General features: G+C 32.9%; 1 protein-coding gene across 1 annotated transcript in view; it reads right to left on the bottom strand.

Moving 5' to 3' along the window:
• Nucleotides 1-14,400: 14,400 nt before the first annotated feature.
• The window catches only part of LOC132757286 (carcinoembryonic antigen-related cell adhesion molecule 5-like), a 28,189-nt gene continuing 16,637 nt past the window's right edge, over nt 14,401-25,952 (bottom strand). The window contains exons 3-4 of the mRNA XM_060748533.1: nt 23,350-23,661; nt 14,401-14,702 (exon numbers count right to left, since the gene is read on the bottom strand). Coding sequence (XP_060604516.1) covers nt 14,401-14,702; nt 23,350-23,661 — 614 coding nt within the window. The remainder of the gene's footprint in view (nt 14,703-23,349; nt 23,662-25,952) is intronic.

Genomic DNA, 25,952 nt, shown 5'->3' on the forward strand with positions numbered 1-25,952 from the left:
TAGCCAACCACTCCTACCGGTCCTCATGATACTTTCTTCATATTAAGTTCTTTCAAATGTCAACCTACATCGCACGACCCCCGAGACAAATTACAAACAAATTGGATACAGACTGTCTCAATGTAAATAAAATGTTGAAATACTCCCCTTAAAGTTCAAATTGTTATCTTTCAGTCAATAAAGAACCAAAAAGACAGAGTAAGATACCCCCATAGACTTGGTTTCCAAAGTTATAGTTGTTGGAAATGAGTCGTTACGTGACCCCTAAATCGAAAATACCAAAATTTTGAATGGCCAATCCATAATGGGCTTATAAAAATATCTACTCCTCAGTGCAATTTTATGACCAAATATACAATTTAAAAAAAAGTCAGGGTCAAGAAACATTTCTTAATATCACAAAGGCTAATTCAGTGGCGGCATGCCGAGGGCTGAACGCGTCGCATTAGTAATCAAATGATCGCTAGTCGAATGGATCCAAACACGTTCGGGTTAAGTAGTTGTTTCTTTGAGCAACAAAGTGTACACTCATTGCTCAGTATTGGTTGGTTCCAGGAACGGATTTGAAAGTGTGTGCATCCAGCTTCCTACACAATCGAACTAAGACGAATTCAGTATAATCCAAAAACGCTTATCAAATGCCTATTTTATACAACCATCCTTATGAGTAAACTTTCCTACGACAAGTAGACAGTTCCATTAGTAAAGTAATCTCAAACGCAAAGTATTTTACCTGATTGACGGTGACTTTTATGATCTTGGCAATATTGACTGAACAACAATCATCTCTATATGTAATACATAACAAACTTCGAAAACGTCTTCATGTAATTGCTTACAGCTCACTAACCAATATCTCACTTTCCAAAACAAGAAAAGAAAGGAAAATCTTATCTGGATTTTCAATGAACTAAACAGATAAATGAATAGTTGTAAGCGTAAGTATTTCAAACTTAAAAAAAAACATAACGATAAAAAGTAAGATTCCTCAAATCTGAGATAAAAAAACACAAATGTACATTAATTATTGAAAATATGTTGCAAATATGTTACTCAATATTCCTATTCCCACCAAAAAAGATCATAAAAGAAGAATCTACCTAAAATCTGTTTTCATACATGAAGTAAAAGAACTTATAATATCAATTAATGTTTTGTCTTTAATAAGAAAATTATATCTTGTATGACGTTTAAAATTTATTACGTTCTTTCCGATCTTGCAAAACTAATTTCCTTCAGTCAAGACAGACATAATCATAATGGATTTTACATGCATTTGCCAAGGTGCCTAATAAACTTATCTTACAAAAATTTGAATTTATGTCATTACATGTAATCAATGATTTGTTTAAGAGAATAGGACCCAGACAGTCGAATTTGAGGACAAGGAACCTTAAATAATTCCTTTAACACCAGGCGAGGCGACGCCCAGGGCACGGGCTTAGGATTGATCCTCTACGCATTCAACATCAATGATTTCCCTGACTATTTATATCACAGTGGATTTAGACTTGTTGATGGACTTCAAATCTCCATAACTTAGACAAGAAAATTCTGCAAAATATCAAAACATCATCCTTCAATATGCTTTAACTTTCTGAAATCCCAAGGATACAAATTAAAAAAATAAAACAGAAAACTGCAAAGATGTCAATTATCAAAATCACAACACACATTCTGTCATCAGTATGATAAATAATCTTAATTGACAACCACAAGAAATCCAAAGAAACCGGTAAATAATGTTCCATAAGATTTCTGTATGTTCCAGCATGTCCTAAATAACAGATCTGATACCATAAGAAGTTGCCAACATAGCTATCTAAAGATCCGTACAAGTTTTCATTTTACCCAAGAACATTCAGTCAATGGAACATTTACAACCCATCTTGTACACATGCATAACTCACCGTAGACGCATTCAAATTCATTGTCAATGTTCCTCTAGTTGTATCAATATAAATTAATCAATTAGTCAATCAAACTATGACTAAAGTTATTCATTTTGCGCTTTTGTAAATATTTAAAATTACCGGAAATCTTCTGTGAATTCAAGAAATGTTGTAATGAGAAAAAGAAAAAAAGAAGATACCAATTTAGGGCAACATTATTACTGATAGTGCGATAGCACGGAGGAGGAAGTGTTACACAAAGGATGGAGTTCTTATAATAACTTGTTTGGAGTTCTTATGATAACTGTCACGGAGTTCTTGGAAAACGTTACGGATTTCTGTGGAAAACTTTTCTATATACTTTGAAAACTCACGCAAAAAATGGTCATTTTAACCTTTAAATGGGGAGTTTGAGGTGCTAAATTAAACTTTGATAATTAAGCTTGCCCTACGTCGTGCGATGTAGGTTGACATTTGAAAGAACTTAATATGAAGAAAGTATCATGAGGACCGGTAGGAGTGGTTGGCTATGAATTATAAACAAGAGGGCCATGATGGCCCTAGATCGCTCACCTGACCCATCAAACTCATCCAAACAATTACCTAGACAAGCATTCTGACCAAGTCTCATGACAGGTGAGTCAAAAATGTGACCACTACAGTATTAACAAGGATTATCCATATTTGAGCAGTGTGACCTAGTTTTTTACCCAGGTGACCCATATTCAAACTTGACCTAAAAATCATCAAAACAAACTTTTAGACCAATTTCCAGGATACTTGGATCAAAACAGTAGCAACTACAGCGTTAACAAGATTTTTCTATTATTAGCTCCGGTGACCTAGTTTCACATGCGATTTCGAACTCATCCGAGCAATTACCTAGACAAGCATCCTGACCAAGTTTGATGATAATTAAGTCGAAAATGTGACCACTAGAATGTTAACAAGGTTTTTCAATATTTGGGCGGTGTGACCTAGTTTTTCATTCAAGATGACCCATGTTCGAACTTGACTTAGAAATCATCAAAACAAACTTTCAGACCAATTTACAGGATATTTGGATCAAAACAGTAGCCACTAGAGGGTTAACAAGATTTTTCTATTTTTAGCTCCCGTGACCTAGTTTTTCATCCGAGATGACCCATGTTCGAACTCATCCAAGCTATCACGTAGACAAACATCCTGACCAAGTTTGATGATGATTGAGGCAAAAATGTGACCGCTGGAGTTTTAACAAAGTTTTCCTATTTTTAGCTCTTATGACCTAGTTTTTCATCCGAGATGACCTATGTTCGAACTCATCCGAGCTATCAAATAGATAAGCATCCTGACCAAGTTTGATGATGATTGATGCAAAAATGTGACCGCTAGGGTGTTAACAAGGTTTTTCTATTTTTAGCTCCAGTGACCTACTTTTTCATCAGAGTAGACCCATGTTCGAACTCATCCGAGCTATCACCTAGGCAAGCTTCATGACAAAGTTTGATGATGATTGATGCCAAAATGTGACCGCTAGAGAGTTTACAAGGTTTTTCTATTTTTAGCTCCGGTGACCTACTTTTTCATCCGAGATGACCCATGTTCGAACTCATCTAGGCTATCACCTAGACAAACATCCTGACCAAGTTTGATGATGATTGAGGCAAAATTGTGACCGCTAGAGTGTTAACAATGTTTTTCTATTTTTAGCTCTTGTGACATAGTTTTTTTTATCCGAGATGACCCATGTTCGAACTCATCCGAGCTATCAACTAGATAAGCATCCTGACCAAGTTTGATGATGATTGAGGCAATAATGCGACCGCTAGAGTGTTAACAACAAAATGTGAACGGACGGACGACGGACGACGGACAATCATCGATCCTAAAAGCTCACCCTGAGCATGCTCAGGTGAGCTAAAAAGCTAGAAACGTATCGTAAAATAAAGAACGACAAATCCGTAAAGAACGCTACAAAAGACGATACTGAAAATGCTATAGAACAAGTTTGAATGTCATGGACGGTACTGAAAGTGCAAGGTACTGTTCATCACCTCTTAGCACCTGCTTCCCCAGTATTCAACATTTAAACATAAAATTGATGATGTTTTCATAAAAGAAGCTTTGGAGGTCCAGCCAATTAGAGGGGCAAAAATATTACATAAAGAGTAAAACATATAACCCTGGTATTAAATGTTATACCATGTTTTACAGAAATCACACCCAAGTTCAAAAGATTTTAAAGCGCCATTTTCATTACAGAACAAACAAAGCCATAAAGGTGACCTTATTCCGTGGTAAAATTTCTATTAATCAACAAGTATGTGTTATTAATATTAGGATAACCACTCCCCCGGTTAAGCAAAGCAAAATGTATGCCTTCATCTTTCTCAAGCGCCATGGCTTTTCAATTTTGCCTTTGTGGAAGACATGGATGAACTATTGAGTTCTTAAGTTATCTATTTCATCTTTTATTGTAAAGATTACCTATTTACCAGAATATTTAGTTTTGATTTTGGGGTCAAGGGTCATAGGTCAAGGTCACATTTAGCTTGTAGGTAAAAACGGTTTCCGATCAATAACTAAAGAACGCTTAGGCCCAGGAACTTCAAGCTTGGTATGGTGATTGGTCATGACCAGCAGATGACCCCTATTGATTTTGGGGTCAAGAGGTCAAAGGTCAAGGTCACATTGACCATGTAGGTAAAACGGTTTCCGATCAATAACTAAAGAACGCTTAGGCCTAGGAACTTTAAACTTGTTATGGTGATTGGTCATGACCAGCAGATGACCCCTATTGATTTTGGGGTCAAGGGGTCAAAGGTCAAGGTCACATTGACCTTGTAGGTAAAAACGGTTTCCGATCAATATATAAAGAACGGTTAGGCCTAGGAACTTCAAACTTGGTATGTTGATTGGTCATGACCAGCAGATGACCCCTATTGATTTTGGGGTCAAGGGGTCAAAGGTCAAGGTCACATTGACCTTGTAGGCAAAACGGTTTCCGATCAATAACTAAAGAACGCTTAGGCCTAGGAACTTAAAACTTGGTAAAAACGGTTTCCGATAAATAACTAAAGAACACTTAGGCCTAGGAACTTCAAACTTGGAATGTTGATTGGTAATGACCAGCAAATGACCCCTATTGATTTTGGAATCAAGGGGTCAAAGGTCAAGGTCACATTGACCTTGTAGGTAAAAACGGTTTCCGATCAATAACTAAAGAACACTTAGGCCTAGGAACTTCAAACTTGGCATGGCGATTGGTCATGACCAGCAGATGACCCTTATGATTTTGGTGTTAAGGGGTCAAAGGTCAAGGTCACATTGACCTTTTAGGTAAAAACGGTTTCCGATCAATACCTAAAGAACGCTTAGGCCCAGGAACTTCAAACTTGGTATGGTGATTGGTCATGACCAGCAGATGACCCCTATTGATTTTGGGGTCAAGGGGTCAAAGGTCAAGGTCACATTGACCTTGTAGGTAAAAACGGTTTCCGATCAATAACTAAAGAACATTTAGGCCTAGGAACTTCAAACTTGGTATGGTGATTGGTCATGACCAGCAGATGACCCCTATTGATTTTTGGGTCAAGGGGTCAAAGATCAAGGTCACATTTCGTTTATACCGGTTGTTCATCCCTGGACCTGGAAAGTTAAGCAAAATCTGCTATCCGGTTTAAGAGGAGTTGCGTTCACAAGACTTCGGGACGTACGGACAGACAGACGTACGGACGGACGGATAAGGTTCGCTATATACTCCCCACTTTGTGGGGGCATAAAAACTATGTATTTATAAATCAAATTCTATTTAATATCATAGCAACTAGATTTTTCATAAAATAAAATGATGTGCATAATATTCATACTGCAATCTGTCTATGTGTAAAGTTTTATGAAAATGTTTTGAGTACATCGTAAGTTAAGTTATATGAAATTGTTTTGAGTACATTCACAGTTATCATAGGTTCCTGCTTCTACGAAAAGGTAAACAGACAGACAGAGGGCAAATCTTCAGCGCCGATAGGTCAAGTTAGAAATCCATATAATGGGGTTTAAGATGTTCTAGTATTCATTTGTCAAGTGTCAAGTTTCATTAAAGCAAGAAATATGTCCATAGAATACGGATGCATCCATATTCACTCCGCTTTCTTGTCAATCTACTGACGTACAATAGAACAATATGACAGAGAGAAAGATATATATCTATATTACTTCCCCTACCTCTTCGTGGTTAATTCTAGGTCGAATACTTTTTTAGTGCAAGACACAAGCTGAATATTGCAAATCTTTTAATTTAAGTCAATTAGGGCAATTACTCTCAAAATCCTAAACCCAAACCCTGGGTGTATCCCTTGACACCAATATTCTGTAAAGTTTCATAAATCCAGGTCAAATATCTTTTGGGACCAGTTGAAAATTGAAATGACAATTTATATTTAATCAAGGGCTATCACTCTAACAAACTGAATTAGTCCACACGCAAAGTCTCAGGTTCACATCGTCACACTTTAGTCAACATTTCCTGCAAAGTTTTTAATTAGGCCAAAGCATTTTAAAGGGACACATGCCAGAACATTTTGGAACGTTTTTTTAAATGAACGCGAAATTACTCCACAAATTCTGAAGTTTAAGGTGCTCACATTTTTTTTAAAATTCAATGACTGTAAGTCAAATAATACGTTGAGTACGCGCAACAAAATGTGAACATTGCAAAGGTCAAGTGAAATTCAATCTAATTGTCGATCCGAGAGTTACATACTGCATTGTGTTAAGCGTAAAAACAAATTTCAAATTGTAGCTGGTAGCATGCAACTTAGCTAAATTGCAAACTGTATTTGGAAATAAATCACAAACTGTATTTACAAATGTATAATTTCAAATTTGCGACATGAAGAAATGTAAACGATAGAACGTAAATAACACATTTTATGCAGTACATCATGACGTTATGAATGTAACTGCACTAGCCACACCCTCAGGTTGACAACAACACACTTTCCTTTTACATTCTAACGCGATTAACATCTTTCCTTTGATGGCATTTTCATGGGAAAGAGACGAAGGCGTAGCCAATTTTCACCAAAGAAGAAAATAAAGAGAGGCAACTCTTACATGTAATAATGAGTACAACAATATCAAACTAAATAAAACTATTATATCTGCCACATACATCAGATGCTTTATAGTTGACTTTGAATATCTTCTGATTTTATCAAACCAATCCTAGCACACGGTATTCAAGTTACACAAAGGTGGTTATGATATATAATGTAACGGTACGAATTGTTGAATTCGTTCACAGAAGTACTCGTCAGCAGTCAGTAATAAAATGCAATACATGGATTTCAACTTTGGCAACACTAATACAGGGTAATTATCAACTTCTTACAGTTTTAAAATGTTTGTGAATTTGATAAATTTAATTATTTTTTTAAATGTTTCCAGAATTATTTTAAAATAAATACAGAGAACAGTTAGTCTTCGCCGCCTTCTTTCTTTGAAGGACTATATTTGGTTGTAGAAAACCCAACTTTTTGACCAAGTATATAGCCACGGAATAAACAAAGTTTACTATTTATAATTCCGTTGTATAACCAAATTTCGAATTTGTCCCGTTTTAATGTTAGAATAAATATTCAGTGTATCCTAGCATCTCTTTTTACATCAATTGAGAGATATTTTGAGTCATGGGATGTGATATATACGGTTGCACAGAGGTGACATTTATGCGTTTTTATTTATCTCGAGCACACGAGATACTATGTCATGGCAACGAGTTACTAAATGTCGTGACCACGAGATGATAGAGTGGTACGCACGTGATACTATGTCGTGACCAGGAGTTACAAAGTCGCAGCCGTTAGATTATTAAGTGGTGCGCACGGGATACTATATGGTAGCCATGCGTAACTTAGTTACTAACCGGTTGGTGTTATTGGCTCTTTGCTTACCCACAGAACGAGAACCAGACACTCACTGTAAATACCGAAAATGAGAGGATAAAAATGACCGGTACTGGCGGGGGAAAGGGGCGGAGCTTATTTATCTTTTATGCAAATGTGTACAATTGCGAATAATGAGGGTTTGACAATGTAAAGATATGAACGTAACTTCTGTTTTGTCGGCGTATGCTCAAAAAAAGGAGTTTCCCGCGTGTTATGATGAAAACATGTTTACAATGATAATTAGGCAAACTCAATCCATGAATGCAACGTTGGAATTGACATACATGTACAAAAATACAATTTTATTTTGTCCGTAAACAGTGTGGCTAAATAAACAATCAGTATGGCATATGTAGTTTATTCATGTTAAATACTGATTAAAGTATTTTTTTCTCAAGTAAGTGGGTCATTTTTTAGTTAAATCATGTTCAGAAAATGGTTACAAAAACTTAGTCACTATCACATTTTTTAACATCATTTGTCAAAGCAACTCTACAATGTATATCAACTAGGACACCTAGAAAGGTTTAAATGTATGTCTATGTTGTTTCATTCTGTTTTGGTGACACTTTTGCTTGTGTCCCTTGTTGTTTTCTCGTCTATGGTAAGTATCTTCCCCATTGCCTCTAGTTTTTATTTCTTTGATTAACCCCCCTTCCCCCGGTCTCCTGTCACCTTCCCCTTTGTGGGTCTACTATTATTATTTTCTTTGAATTCCTAATCAGTTACAAATTATTTATCATTTAATGATTAACCTGTCTTTGCCCTGTCCTTTTTATGTTTGGGGTCCGCCTGGGCTCCTTGCCATTGGTTCTTGTTGCGGGGTCATGTGGGGGTTGCGTTCATTGAACGCCGCCTTTCCTTGTTGATCTTGTTTATCATATTTTCTTCCTTTTCAACAATATTTTCTATTCATGACAATATTTTTCTTGAAAATGATTGAAATTAATAGCTGACTAATTATTATTACTTTCAACTCATGGTAAATTTTCTTTATATGCAGGTTTGTGATTTCATGGTTGGATCTTGAGTACTTGGCATGGCTCTTGATTTATTTTGGAGTGTTCACCATCAGATTAGAAACCAAATAGTGATACCAATAGTCATAGTTGAAAGGGAATGTCCATACACAGCCTTGGAGTACATAGTAGTAGAGACATGGCAGTCCATTACATATTTTTGACTGAATTAAAGCTTCTTAGAGCTTCATGGCTTGTGTAAACTGTCTGACTGAATGTTTGTATTCTAATAAAAACTAAGGTTGAAGACATTTCAAAGATGTATGTCAGTGTAAAAATGTTAAAGAAAATATCTGTCTTTCAAACTCTTTGTTAGAAATAAATAACCTGTCATAACTTTGTATAACTGAATTATATTCAAAGATAATTTATCTTCTGCAAATGGCTGTCCAAAACAGTTTCAACCAGGCATCATCTAGTTTCAAAACAGTTAAGATAAATCTGTTATAAATACACTTGTAAGGTGACAAGAATGGTAAAAAGATAAATGTTCTGCATTAAAAGTTTTCTATCTTGATTGAGTTTTATTTTATATCACCATGATCACTGAAATTGTAAACGTAATGTTATCTTTAAACATTTTATTAATGTATCAGTTTAAATTGATTCAAGGGAGTTTTTAATGACACATAATGCCTCAGAATTGCTTTTATTTTTATTCTTCAAAAGCTTTGAATTTGGTGTCCTGATATAGTTTTCAAAAAGTAACTCTTTGCAATTACCTGGACCATCATTTGCTTTTGTTTTAAGCAGTTAGTAAAGTTATTTTGATAAAGTAACTTGTATGAAATATATTTTGTTTAAATTGTGTTACTTTTATGATAAATAATTTATTTACTGCACTTCTTTCTTCATGTTATAAGCATGTGACATGCTCAAAAACCATTATTCAAATATCAAAGAAAACTTGTTTCTGAGGCAAGATGTGTAAAATTCCTTTCACAAAAAGCCTTTCACTTCTCTTAGAAAAGCCATGGTTTGCATTGTGCATGGCAGGTAGTAATACCAGAGTAAACAATATTAATGCAATTTATCTGTGTTGAGTATTCAGTAGCAAAACACTAGCTTGCTAGCCCAAGTCTGTCTCTTAAGAAGACATGCAATTCTGCATTCCTTGAAAGATTTTAGTGTCAGAGGGACAGTTATTACATACCATATACTTCTTTGTGTTTCAAATTACCTGTAATATAATGTATTTAACATGTTGACATTTGACCAAAAGTGAATTAGCTATACAAAACATGCAAAACTTAGGGTTTGCAATTGATACAATACAATTACATCACTGATACATTAATATACCCAAATTGGGAATTTTTCAAAATTGTCAATGTTTCAAAGAAAATCAATGCTTTTAACTTCTGTCCATGTACATAAAAGTAAATGTAGTCATTGAAGAGTTATAAAGAACCATTCATCAATATTATTTAGATAGTGTCTGTTTCGATTTCAGGCCAGACAAATTCAAATGACATGCATAGTATTTACTGCAATCTAGCCATTGCTGTTAGAGAATTTAAGTACACACTTATTTTGCAGATGAACTTTTATGATCAAGAAAAGCAAATAGAAGAAACAAAAAACCGTTTATAAGTTTGATTAACATTTATTTTTACACAAATTATAGTCCACTGCTTTGCAAATATATCACACTGATTTTCCAGTGGAAAAAAACTTCAGGAAAGCACTTGAAATTATTATTAGTTATTTGGACAATGTGACTTTACACTGTGAATGTCTACTGATACAAGAATAGGCATATTTCCTTTTACAAATGTAAAGACTTTGAAAATTTACATGAACAAATTATCGTGGAGTTATAAATCATATTCTAATTGAAAAATGGTCAGCTTGGTATCAAAGCTTTGAATGCAAATTTGTAAGCTTATCAATGATTACGCTAACAATATTAGAAGTAGATGATATATAATATTTTTGCTATTTTGTTTTCTTTTTCATCTTTACATCATAGTCATTTAATGTGATTCCATGAAAATCTTTATCTCTGGTGTGTTTTCTACTTTGGTATACTTAAAACTGCAATGAAATGTGGATATTTCACTCTGTTTCTATCATTGTGACATTAACAAGTTTATGGAATCATAGTGTCAAACACTATAAAATCATACACTTTTACATTAAGATTTTTGTGCTGAATGTCATCCACTTTCTTCAGAAAAGGACATTTGACTATTCTCAGTGGCTTATATATATATTAAACTAATATTTCACTGTAGCTGTGTGTTCTCTGATATTATTCTCAAATTAAGGAACTTGAAGATGGTAGTTGCAATAAAGTTCTTCCTGGACAAATTTTCCTTCATCTTTTCCTTGTTATCTGCAGAAAGAAAAATCAATAAATATGTTGTTATAAGTGTAAGACCTGAATATATTTCACTGAATAAAACACTAGAAATGATATTTACATTACTTTTAATAAGCTGGCCATGATTGACAGAAAATTTCATATTTGAAGTAAATAAACATTAAAGATAAACAACAACACATAATATATAACAGTCAAAAATATTTATCTTCTTCAATTTGAAACATGACTGTTTTGCATGTTTTATTTACTTATCAATTATCATGCAGTGAAATCAAAAAATTATTAAAATATTTTTTATCTTTCCAATCTCAACTAAAAAGTAATCAATTATTTTACATGTATTTACCTTTGATGTATAGATATTTCAGGATCATAGGCAGTGCAAACAGTTGATAAATGGTCCATAGTGAACATACTTGTCATATACTTCCCTGTCTACACATCTGAAATAGTTTATTCAAATATTATATTTTTTAATTCAATCATAATTTGCTAGGTACCATATTCACATGTATATATAATTGAAAAAGTTTTAGTGCCTTGATACTATTCTCCATAGCTAGAAATGGATCTATACTATTAAACTTTGCATACATCTATGATCTATCCTTTCTGATTTAATTATCAAAACTCTTACTTTGGACCTGGGGTTTATTATAATACCAATATAAGTGTTGAAATTACTGTGCAATGTCCGAATTTTGTATAACTTTAATATACACTAGAATTAAAGCGTTTCTCCATTGTTTATTTCAATAAGTAAAAGTGGTTTGAATAAATTTCTCACATAAGTAGTTTTAAAACAATACCAAAAGCTAAACAACTAGAATTCACTACCTTGACAAAACATCCGAAACAATTGTCACTATCCGAAAATAAACTAGTTTTATAAAACTCTATAAATCCCTCGGTTTTTCGTCAGATAATTGACCTACCTGAATATTTTTACCCGTGCTTTCCATTCCTGACAATCTGAAGAGGTTCGAAACAAATTTAACTTCTATATTTCTCGAGTTCTTCGGGGTTACCTATATGATTAATGGTAAATATGTCTGCCGATGTACCCGGAAGTGGAAAATCGAAAGTGAAAGTAAACGAGACTTACGGGCCCTATATAAGTATTGGAATTAGTGACAAATCCGATACACGTCTATATAAATCAAGTACCCCTTGGGTAGGCCAAACGTATAGAGTTCCCTATAAAGTACATCATCCTTATGCATGGTTTGTTCGTATAAAATGCATATGTAAAGCGGCATTATCCTCCCAAATAGTGTAATTAGTCTTATCTTTACTTGCAGACTGCCGTAAACAACTTGTTTACAACTCTTGCATGAAAGCACTATGGAATGTTTGACGTGAAGTCATTTTGCCAAGAAAATATGATGGCTACCCCTAACAAGAGGGCAATGATGGCCCTGAGGTCGCTCACCTGTATAAAGGCACCCGGAGCGGGGCCAGTTTAAACCCCAGGGCGTTTATTTAAACAAACTTAGAAAACACCCATTAGAAGATGTTTCACCATGTTAAGTTTTTACTACACATATATAAGGAAAAACAATGATCTACTCCCCCCCCCCCGTCAGGGCCAATTTTCTTCCAGGGGCTTTTATTTGAACAAACTTGGTAGACACCAATAAGAAAATGTTTCATGCTACACATGTAAGCTCTAGCTCATTGGGTTTTTTAAAATAAGATTTACACATATAGTTAAAAACAATGACACCCCTGGGGCGGGGCCAGTTTTGACCCCAGGGCTTTTATTTGAACAAACTTTGTAGACACTCACTAGAAGATGTTTCATGCTTAATATCTAAACTCCAGCTATTTTGTTTTTTTTCAAAGACGATTTTTTAAGTTTTTGCTTTACACATATAAGGAAAATCAATGACCCCCTGGGACGGGGCCAATTTTGACCCCAGGGCTTTTATTTGAACAAACTTGGTAGACACCCATTAGAATATGTTTCATGCTAAATATCTTACCTCTAGCTCTTTGAGTTCTTTAATCGAAGATTTTTTAAGTTTTTACTATATGCATATAGGGAAAATCAATGACCCCCTGGGGCGGGGCCAATTTTGACCCCAGGGCTTTTATTTGAACAAACGTGGTAGACACTCATTAGAAGATGTTTCATGCCAAATATCTAAGCTCTAGCTCTTAGGGTTTTTTTGAAGAAGAATTTTAAGTTTTTCTTATTGGTTGCCATGGCAACCAGAGTTTTTAATAGAATTTAAATTTTTGAACAACTTTGAAAGTGGTCCACCTAAGGATCATTTCTGTAAAGTTTGGTTGCAATTGGCCATGTGGTTTAGGAGGAGATGTTGTTTGAAAATTTGACGCCATTTTTTGAAGGACGCACGACGTACGACGGACGCAGAGTGATGACAAAAGCTCACCCTTGAGCACTTCGTGCTCAGGTGAGCTAAAAAACAAGACCATTTGTATGTGTGAACCATTTCACTCATAGCAAAATTACCTCTTTGACAAGATAACTCAATTTAAATTGTAAGTCAATGGGAAAATAAAAAAGTAAGAATGACCATTTTCTCGAAAAATGAGCGGGAACCTCCACATCGGAGAGTGAATTCACTAAATACGGGAAAGGATAAAATGTGCCGAAATTTAATAAAACAATGACACACATGCGTACAATTAGATAAAAACTTATGTTAATTAATCAAACGAAAACTTACTTTAGAGAAGACAGGTAATATAAGTAAATAAAACATCAGCATAAACATGATTGATTAAAACGAAATCATGCAAGACTTTTTTTTATTTTTACATGATCATATCTTTGCGCTAAAATCAATCCTTGCTACTTTTTTAAAATTGGTGTTAAAATTGAGGATTTTCAGCCGCTATGTAAGATCCAATTTGATTGGCCAAATAAACGTTTGAGTCCAGCTCAGACAGGATAATCATGTAAGTAACTGGCAGCCAGGCCTTGGTTAAAGTTTGGATAGATTTGGAGTTTAAGCTGGTTTTTCCTAAGTAAAATCCTTACGTTAAACCGCAAGCCGACACAAGACTTGTGACCGAATTGCCTTTTAAACAAGCTCATAAAATGAATTAATGAATTGAAATATTTGAATATATTCCTGCGTCTATGCTCATCGATCTAATTACTAAAATGTAACTAACACAGATGCAAAGACCGACGAGTCGGTCATTATAAGAGATGCGCATTTTATTCAAAACTGGAACTTCAAAATCAGCATTACAATTTACTTTTCACTTAAAAAGTTAAATATATACTTACAGATTACATTCACAGTTAAATCTTTGCTTTGTGATGAACCACCAGTCCTTGTTACTGTACATCTGTATGTTCCAGCATCTGATCTCTGAAGTCTCTCAAGATTTAATAAAGCTGAGTTACTAACAATTTTTCCTGTATCTGTCTTAGTCCACGTAAAACTACAAATAGGATGACATGATGCTGTACAAGTTACTTGATTAAGACTTTCATTTTCATCTTTCTCATAGCTTGTATCACTTGGACTAAACGCAACATTATCTGGACCATCTGAAGATATATTACAATGTATTTACACATTATTGTAAACTTATTAGTACTTAGCTATTAATATTAGTTTTTTCAATATTTGTTATATTTAAAATAATTGATTACAATGACAACAAATCATACAAACAACATTTGAATTAGTTCTTGTATTAGGATTCTAGAGATTGTTACTGTCTTAGTCCACGTAAAACAACATGTAGAATAGCATGATGCTGATTGAGACTTTCGTATGATCTTTTTCATAGCTTGAATCACTTGGACTAAACACAACATTATCTGGACCATCTGAAATCTTTATGTTACCTTTGCTCATTGCCCTTATATTAGGGCAATTCTGATCATCAATGTCTGAACATATAGAAATGATCTAGTCTAAAACTACATATACGAAGATGACAGGTTACAAATCACTTGATTGAAATTCTTATTTTCATTTTTCTGATAGACTGCATCACTTCGACTAAATATAAAATAATCTAGACCATCTGATATTTATGATATTAGTCATTTTTGGCAGGTTATGAAATATGAATAATATATATAAATGATTGTTTGGAAAAAATCACCTGAGTCGCTATATTGCAAAAAACCGCTTATATACGGCCATATAACCTGTCATTGGCGTCCGCGCCGAAGCGCGGCGCCTTTTATGGAATGAAATCAGATTTTGTGAAAGGGCGACAGCAACTTCTCGAGCCTTTTATAGTTGTTCATAATAAAAGCCGATCATTCCGATCGGTATGAGTCGATATGTACAATGAATGGCGAACTGGAGAATTTCGCAATGCAAACATTTTCAAATGAAATAACCTTTTCCGTCAATAAATTGCGCTCTTCGGGGTATTTTGTTTATCATTTTGTAGTACACAGTGGGTTATTATTGTATGTTATTCCGAAAGCTGTTAATAGAATGATGAGTTGATGACCTAAATATTCCGAAAATCTATTTATAGAGGGATGTACTCCTATCGGTAATTCCCGGTCTCTCCCGGGATTTACTAGAGACCGGCGAATAGTACCACACGTTTATTGTCCGGTCTCCCGGTTTTGGAGTAGATGTTTGATATCGTTACAGAACAGAACAAATATTTTACAGATAAATAAGCTTTTTTTTCAAAATGAATGTTTGTCACTAAGTTTGGTTACAATAATTAATAAACACAGATCAACTCTCAAATTTATTGATTATTATTATACATAAACATACAATTCGAAAAAAAAAACCAACAACACAAATCGCATGTTTTATTTTATCTATATGAGATAAAAACAATAAATATGTACAATAATTGAGAAAACATGTACATTTTTATGGCATTAATATGACACTATCAACTTTGAAACATTTTATTTAATTTGTTATTCGTGTTTAGTAAAGATGCCGAGAAATTATTCAAAGTTACAAATCAGATTTTATGAATTGTTCAATTGATTGATAATTTAAAAAATGATAAAGAAAAATACAAATATACATGTATATGGCTTAAGAATAAACAATATTATAATATATTGAAAGATTAACCATGATTTACTGACTTTTTCCAGTTAAGTTTTGACTTATAATCGTTGGTCAATATGACAATTGAATTCTTAAAATAGTAGTAAACGTAAAAACTCAGTATTAAAATAGCGCATAAAACACAAAAAAAGAAAAGAAAACAATATTCATAAAATCTGTATTTTTTTTATTAAAATAGGTTTAACAATTATTGTATAATAAACAATTATGCTCAACGTGATCAACATGGTAATATAACAAGTGTCATATTGTTACTAAGTGTGAACAGATACCTTAAGAGGGGGTCCTCGCTAATAGCGATAACATAATAAGGGACAAAATTTTACACAAGTATGGTGTTGATCATGCGTTACAGATATGGATTATAAATGATTGTATACATGTATATCCGTTGCTACCACGATCATAAAGAAATAACAAGTAATATTCTAATTTCTAGCTTGCCGATCAAAGTTATAAATAATGAACAATGTCTTTCGTCCGTTCATTCATAAGTGATATACAATTCTGGTAAAAACCAATGAACCATTGAAAAGTTTATAAGAATATCTTGTCATCATATATCTACTAGTCCGTCTGCACCTGCTGCTTGGACGCCCTTTGATGCTTTGCATCAATGCTTTTCTTGTGATTATTTATAACGAATTTATAATACAGCATGCATATTCTTTAGATAAAAAAGGTAAACTTTCATCATAAATTGACAGCACCCGTGTATATATAACTCTATTAACGTCAAGATTATTTAATGAAAAGCGGCGTAACCAACGATTGTTGCTACTCTTTTTATGCCCTTTATACTTCAGAATTAAGGAACTCATTAAACGTGTTTCTGGTTCAACTTGTTCTGGTTCAACTGATTAATATCAATTCTTCTAAAATCCGGAAAGTAGAAACAAAAAAAGAACAACAAAAACAACAAATATTTTGATAATATAATTATACATGGTACTGTAAAATCTGCAAATTAAAAATAATATTAACAGAACATCTTGCTATATTATATTTTGGAAACACTTTAAACCAAATATCATGTTAGTTATATGTGAAATCAAATTCAATTTACTTGAAATATCATCAAATTGTGTCATTTCATACTATTTTTATAAACTGCATATATTTCAATCTAAACGAAAACTGAACTTCTTTTTGTTCACTAAATTCCAAACTTCTGACACCCGGAAACTGAAAAAGTAGACCATTATTGCTAGTTCCACAGTTACACTTATGGATATGACGCTTGTTCTTTATAGGTTGTATATATAATAGAGATGACAATAAATTGTAAGTGACAATCCCTTAAAATTTAGAATAATTGCCTAACTTACAATATATAATCCAATAAAATACATAAATAACGAACTTGAAAATATATGATTTAACTTAATTGGGATGTCTCAATATAATTAATAATAAATAAATATGTACTTATATAATAATCAACAACCAAACTAAGCGATAGTGAAAAAAACGTTTGTATATCCGGCAGAAGTGTCTACTTATTAAACTGGTGATAGAAAAAGTTTTCACCCCGGATAGAAATATCTGCAAATGTTCCTAAAATAGAGGTACTGCAAAATCTTATGTTGCATATAAGATATGATTTTCTTGCAAGTTGATTATTCAAACACTACAAAAAAAGAGTTGCGAATGAAAAGACATCAATTTAGTATTACATGAAAAATGATTAATTGAGGAAAAACCATTGAAAATATATGTGTTAATCTTACCAATTAACAAAGCAACCGTGGGTAAAAATGTGATTTTTTTAAAAATGCACTAACTAAAACTAAACTTAAGGTTTAACCTCATTTGACCCTGATTTGACGCCTCCAGAATATAGAAAACTGTTTTAAATGAGTGGAGTATAGGAAGCACATTTCACCTATCAGTTACACCAATTAATATATAGATAGCAAAGGTATGTCTGCACATAATTAAAATCGAATACCGCTGAATGTTCTTATATGTTGCAATTTTCGGGGGAGTCCGACGTGAATGAATTTGTGATATCAACCTAAGCCCTTCTCATTATCATTTTGCTGCTTAGAAATTTGAGGACAATTTCATGTGAAATAAACTGAAATAATTCATAAACAATGTGAAAATATGGATGAAAGTATGAGCTTCATGTCCTTCATGTATGCTACAATTGATTTGACTTGTTTCTGTCCGATGGGCAGGTACCCTCGGGACGGATATTCCGATCCGAACCGTAGCATATAGTTGGGATGACATTAACAACTGAATATGAACGTCTGGTTTCAACGACGGTATTTTCAACTCTCAATTCAAATGTATAAAACATAACAAAAAGTGACGTCAACGTCACGTAGCGGTAAAATGCTATGTATCGTAACAGTGCCAAAGTCTATAAGACGTCTATTAATAATAAGACGCATAATATCTAACACATATAACACAGACACGTGGGTGTGGAGCTTAAAATGAGTTAAAATCCAAATTAATTGTATATTTGTAAATATTATTTACACATAATATTTTGGTGCATCGGTGCAATACATAATCTACGATAATGGTCAATTTTAAGGCGGGTTTTACACATTTAGTTTACACATGCGCACTTTGTTTTAATCTAAACTATCAATTATTCGACTTTTTGCCCGTATATTCTGTCCTGTTTAGTGTCTTGCTTGGCTCCTTGCAGGTGGTTCTGTATTTGGGAGGCGCTAATTGAATGTCTCCATCCCTTGTTGATCGTGTTTTTGTTTCTTTTGATATTTTGATAAAAAAGTGACAAAATTTGCCTATACAAATAAAAAGTATATTTTTAAAAAGAAAACAGAGCTATTTCATTGGTAGACACAAAATGATGAAACATGATTAAATATGTAACAAAATATCTCACAGGTGTTTGCGGCTCAGATTTGAATATCCGTCCCCCGGGTACCACCCCATGGGTGGCATAACGACCAGACTTGTTTATGTCTGATGGGCAGGTACCCTCGGGACGGATATTCCGATCCGAATCGTAGCATATGACACTGACACTTGGGAGTGGAGCTCAAAATGCGTAAAAGTCCAGATCAGGTGCATATTTGTCAATCCTACCTCATAAACTGGGCATATGTATCTTGAAAACTTAATTTAAGCTGTTTAAAAAAATGAACGTTTACAATAACGTTTATATGATAAAAATGTTCGCTGGAAAACATCCAGACACCTTCACTCCAATTCCCTAGTATTTTATACCATTTCCAATACTTACACAAAATCGTTTGGTCCATCGGTGGAGCAAATATAATTAGTCACAATAATGGTCAGTTTTAAACTTTATCTTCAACATAAACGACACAGCAGGCGAGAAAAATATAAACACATATCGCCGTTTTACTCCATTTACAAAATCTTCAACAAGGATAAAATCAAACGTGGCTGCAAGCCAAATACAAAGGCACCGCGCTTTGAACGTGAGAACAAGTCTGGCTATAGTCGGAGCCATTCGGTAATATGTTGGTACCCAAAGTAACATAAAAGTTAGAAAAAAATGTTTGATATCTTCACTTTTATTGTTAATTATCTGCCCTTGGATTAAGCCAAAAAATCTAATTCAGGGTATGATTACTCAAAAACGAGAACGGTGATACATTATGCTTTCGCTTAAAATATTCTTGAAAAATGCCAAGTGTAAATAAATTCTATTGTACAAATTAAATGTTGCCTACACATGTATGCCTTTATGAAAACTTCTGAAAATATTACAGTAAATATTTTTCACGATAAACACTCACATTTATGTAATGGAAAACTCTCTTTTGGATGAAGCATCTTATTTGAATTTATTTTCATTGAATACTCCAAATTCACTGGATCATAATCTTATCTGTAGAACATCTTAAAAAATGTAAACTATAACGTTATCCAAAGTCTAAACGCCAGAATGTGCAAATAACGTACGATTCGTGCAAAAATGGCAGTCGTATGCGGTTATTCCTTTTTTCAGTTCGGTTAAATAAAAAAATATATTTTGACCAGTTTCCTTACTGCGTTGGAAATCCTGTCAGGTATCAGGCGTTTATCGCACATTCCTGCGTTAATTTTTGCATGAATCATGCGTTATTTTTACATTCCAGCGTTAATGGATAAACACGGTGATCTACAACAAAAATAGTAGAACTTATATTTTATTAAATTTCATTTGTGGTAAGGTGATAAAATATTTAATCATTTTGTTTGGAAAGAGAACTGGGAAATCCGAACCTCTGTTTGAGCGACTTGGGATTTATCTATCGTCTATCTTGCCCAAAAATAAATTATATTATTCGTACACCTCATGTAATACAAGTTGCGTCCTTAAAATGACGTCATTCACGCGCGCCTTTTATGAATGACTAGCGTTTTTATGATTTCCATTTTTTTTCATTTATGAATGAAGTCCATACGCCGACTGTCGTCACAGAGGGTGATATCTAGCTCTGGGTTCACTGTTTATCGGCAACTGATTAAATCATATTTTACTGTAATATGTAACTAATAATATTCACAGAAGCATAGGTTTTCGAAATTATAAAAAAGCAAAATGGTCGGGCCAGTGTTCTTTGAAAATAAGCGAAATGTCCTTCCGAAGCTTTGTTACCGTAGTTAACAGTTACCCGGGAAGGTAAGCTACAATGCAGCTCCTTATTATGTAAACAACTCAGATGTTGTCAATTACAACTTGCATTGTATTGATTATTGATGTTGTTGGTCATTCAAAATTGTTTCTTTTCTGTAGATTTATGTGTACAATAAAATGTTATTTTCATTGCATTTTGGTCAATTTGAATGGAAAGGTTGGTATATTTTAAAACCAGCAAATGCTTTTGTCAAGAATACATTCATTCTTTAGCGGCACGTAGTTATTGTGACCTCCCTCCGTGATCTCTTAAACAAAGTCCTGCCTTCTCTTAAACATGACTATAAACCAGCAAAATGACATTAATAGTAGTGAAACAGATTCTTCTAACAAATAATTGCAAACGATATTTGTGTTTCTTTCTTATAATTTTAGTAAAGAAATTGCCTAAATGATAGATTAAGGATTGTGCACAAATTTGAAATAATTTAAATCTTAGATGCAAAGAACTTGCCATTATTAGAAAAAGTGTTACCAGAACAAACAAACATTTAATATTATCAGTGTGCCTATTGTTAATATCATTAGGAATGAATAACACAAGCTTGACTTCAAGGTTCAGCGTTACAGGTCGCCACAAACCTATTCGTTTGTTATTTATTTTCCAAAATCCATCAGATGACAATATATAAAGGTTTAATAATATACCAAGTGTTAGCTTGGCCTTAAGGATAAAAAACTTCTTAAGTACCAAATACTTTTGCCAAATAACTTCACAATCTAAAAATAATGACTCTACTGGAAATGATCAATGACCATATTAATGACTTTCACAGTTATCAATGTCAAGCCTGCTTAACCGGGTAGTGTGTACTACAAATAATTTTACACATGCGCATGGTTTTACAAAAGTATTTCTTAATCAATCTTAGAATCGTTGACTGGAAACCAATATTAAGCTTTTAAAGATATAGTGTGAAGCGCTTTGATGTGACGCCGACTTTCAAACTACAAACATTGGTCTTGTATTCGACATATCGTTTTAATACATATTTACCACCACTTGTTCAAAATATCCCCATCAATGCTTAAGTTATATAAAGGACATACACCTACTAACAGTTATATCATGTCTTTATAAAAAATGAAATGTGACTTGACATGAACACTAAATGTTGCAGGTAATTAGTCTTGGAGTTTCAAATTTATTCATTAATGAACTTCCATGCGGAATATCCTCAGAAGATGCTTATTATTATTTATTTCTAAATAACAATCGATAATAACCATTCAAATATGGCACAAATAATAGGCTTAAAATCAATTGTTTTTAAAGTCAGCAAAGCATAATAATATAAAGGTCTGAAAAATGAAAAGTGTCAGCATTTTTGTTATGTTTTATGTTAACACATTCTAAAGGGGTTCATGCTAAGGTCATTTAAGATTTAATTGACTTCTATTTTACAATTTGGTCATTAATTCAATGTAAAAAAGATGCAGCATAAATACTGATATATTAAAATATTATTTTCTGACATATGATTATAATAAGCATCAAATGTAAATTGATCACTTCTGTTTTATGTATACAACAAGTCACAAAAACATATTCTGCCTAATTTATAAGATAACCTTACAATAAACATCAAATGAGAATGTTTCAATTCTGTTTGTTGTATAGTATAAGTGACATAAGATATACTTACAATAAACATCAAAAAAAGATGTATCACTTCTGTGTGTTTTATATAAAAAGTGATATAGGATATAATTACAATAAAGTTTTACATCAAACAAGAACTTGAGAATGCATCACTTCAGTTTGATGTATAGTATAAGTGACTTAAGATATACTTACACTAAACATCGAATGAGAATGTATTACATTTCTTTGTTAAATAGTATAAGTGACACAAGATATACTTACCAAAAACATCAAATAAGATTGCATCACTTCTGTTTGTTGTATAGTATATGTGACAGGAGATATACTTACCATAAACATGAAATGAAAATATATCACTTCTATTCGTTATATAGTATAAGGAAAAAAAGATATATTTACAATAATTATCAAATAAGAATGTATCACTTTTATTTTTTGTATAGTATAAGTGACCTAAAATATACTTACAATAAACATCAAATGAGAATCATCACATTGTTTGTTGTATAGTGTAAGTGGAATAAGATATACTTACATTAAATCAAATGAGAATTATCACTTTTGTTTGCTGTATAGTATAAAAGACATAAAACTTACTTACAATCATGATCAAATGAGAAGGTATCAATTTTTGTTTGTTGTAAAGTATAAGTGACATTAGATATACTGACAATAAACAACAAATGAGAATGTATCACTTCATTTTGTTGTATAGTATAATTGATTAAGTGATACAGGATATACTTACAATAGACATCAAGTGGAAACGTATCACTTCAGTTTGTTGCATAGGAAAAGTGATATAGGATATACTTACAGTTAACATCAAATGAGAATGCATTACTTCTGTTTGTTGTAAAGTATAAGTGACATAAGATAAACTTACAATAAACATCAAATGAGAATGTATCACTTCTGCTAGATGTATATCCACCAGTGACAACTTCTGTAGCTGTACATGTAAACTGTTTATTGGCATCCTCCTTTAAAATGTTGTTTACAGTAAGTTTATCCTTATTAGGAGTGTACGAGTATTTCATTCCATCTGGATTATATGTGTTGTTAACTCTCCAGGAGTATGTCAGACTGAGGCTGTGGTTACTGGGTGTGGTTGTTGATGTACTGCTACATGTTAATGTTACACTCTCTCCTACTGATGGTGTTTTATTAACTGTTACTGTCGGCTTTCTTGGTGTTCCTGAAATTATTTTTTGTTTTACTTTTGACACAATCCTTCCCCACGTGATGACATGTAGCATTTTTCTAGAGTTTAAAGAAAGATCAATCTTCAAATATAATTATATACATTAAAATATTAAGCTTGCTTTAATTGGGACACAAGGTTAGCTTTTAAAAAAAGCTAGTAGCGACTCGCTTCGTAATTTTTTTTCCAGGGGTGTGTTTAAATGTAAAAATGACAGTTTTGTTAGCTGAATGGACTTCAGCGAACATCAAAATAAAAGTTACATAATGAAGCAAGTTTTACAAAGAGGAATATGAGTATATATGAAGATGCATGTAAACAGATAGAATGAAGTCCCTATGTCTATGCACATTTACTATATGCCTGTTGACCTTGACGAAAAAAAAAGTTAAATAGGTAAAATTCATAAAGATGTCTCTTTTATACGAAGTTAAGTTGTAATATGTTATTTAGTATTGGAATGAGTTACAGACACATGTCCTATACAGGAATATATTACTGAAGAACTCTCTTGGGTGTGGGCGAATTTAGATTCATGGGGCATAATTAACATTTGATTTGTACAAATTCTCAAGTCTCGTAAATCCCGGTCAAAATAGACCGGGAGAGACCGGAAACGACCGGATCGGAAAATAGTATATACCAGTAAATACATACACTAAATACCGGAAAGGATAAAATGACCGGAAAAAAAGAAAAAGAAAAATATGCACAGAACCAGATGTACACTTATTTTAATTAATCAAACGAAAACTTACTGCAGAGAAAACAGGTGAAATCGCTAAATCAAAAGTCAGTGTAAATATGATTTATTGAAAAGAATTCATGAAAACAAACATTTTAATCATCATTATATATTTGCGCTAAAAGCAATACTTGCTGTTTTTTAAATTGAAGGTTTTTTACGCTATGTAAGATTAAATTTGATTGACTAAATAAATTTGGATTCCAGTTTGTATGCAACAATAATACTGAAAGTATGGATATTTTGAACAGATTCTGTGGAACTTTCGGCTCACGGATGCGTGTTGTTATGTTATGGAAGAAGGGTATTCAAGTAAAAATTCCATTCATGTAAATTACTTTTTTACATTGTAAAGCAAAATCCCTTCATGTAAAATACTTATTATTGCGTGTACACTACAAGGATACAATGCTAAATTTATATTCTAATAAATTTTTATGCTTTTGCTGTCCCAGTATCTTATTTCTATGTCCCATTTTCTTATGTGTTATATAGAAAATAAAAAAACAACACTTTGCCCGTATGGTTTAAATACTTAGGTTATATTTTAATTTGATCTCCATAAGATGTGTGTACTTTTTATCTTGACAGTTAAATACCATGCTAGACACGTATTCGTTCTTTTTCCTATTTTTTATATATTTGCTATAGAAAATCCTTGTATAACTTTAATCCGTTTACGTGCCGGCATAATTTTATATGTACATGTATGTTACGTTATATTGTATGTACATGTATGCTTCATTATTTTATATGTGCACTATGCTGCATTATTTTATATGATTGCTTTATATGTACATGTATGCTGCATTATTTTATATGTGCACTATGCTGTATAATATGTACATATGTGTTGCATTGTTTTATATGTGCATGTATGTTGCAGTTTAACGTAACGTCATTTTTTCGCCAACGTATGTTACGCTATAATTATTACATCATTATTATTATCTTGATGAAGGTGTTGCGAAACGCGCCGATAACGAAATAATAATATTCGAAAAAACTGCACGTGTTGTTGTTGTTTAAACGTCGTTTATGGAAAATATAAATGATAGTGAAAAACATCATTTTGTCACACAAATCCTAAACGCAATATTTATTATACATAGTTTGTTAGTTTAAACTTTGAATGCTGATGTTTTATCTTTTTACCTTGTATTTCCTTTCTTATGCGCTAATTTGCTAATCACTAAATGTGATTTTCATACGACTCTCTAGAAATGATATATGTAGTCTCATTATTCGCTTATTATAACTTCACTTAGAAGTTATACATCAGGTGTACATCTACACATGCTGACCAATATTCCTGTAAGGTTTCATGACACCAGGCTTAAAATTGTTTGAGCTACGTGCAACAATTAAACATTATGTAGGGCAATAACCAACATTTATGTAAGTAAATTTCCATGACTCTTGGTAAGATACTTTCAGGGCTACGAGAGACACAATTTGAAAATTGCAAAATAATACTTGTTACTAGTAGAGGGCAATTACTCAACCAACTTTCAATAAATCCATAAGCGAACCTAAAAGT

This window comes from Ruditapes philippinarum, unplaced genomic scaffold, assembly GCF_026571515.1.
Source record: "Ruditapes philippinarum isolate M1 unplaced genomic scaffold, ASM2657151v2 ctg4619_1_1_1_1, whole genome shotgun sequence".
In the NCBI taxonomy this organism is placed as follows: Eukaryota; Metazoa; Mollusca; class Bivalvia; order Venerida; family Veneridae; genus Ruditapes; species Ruditapes philippinarum.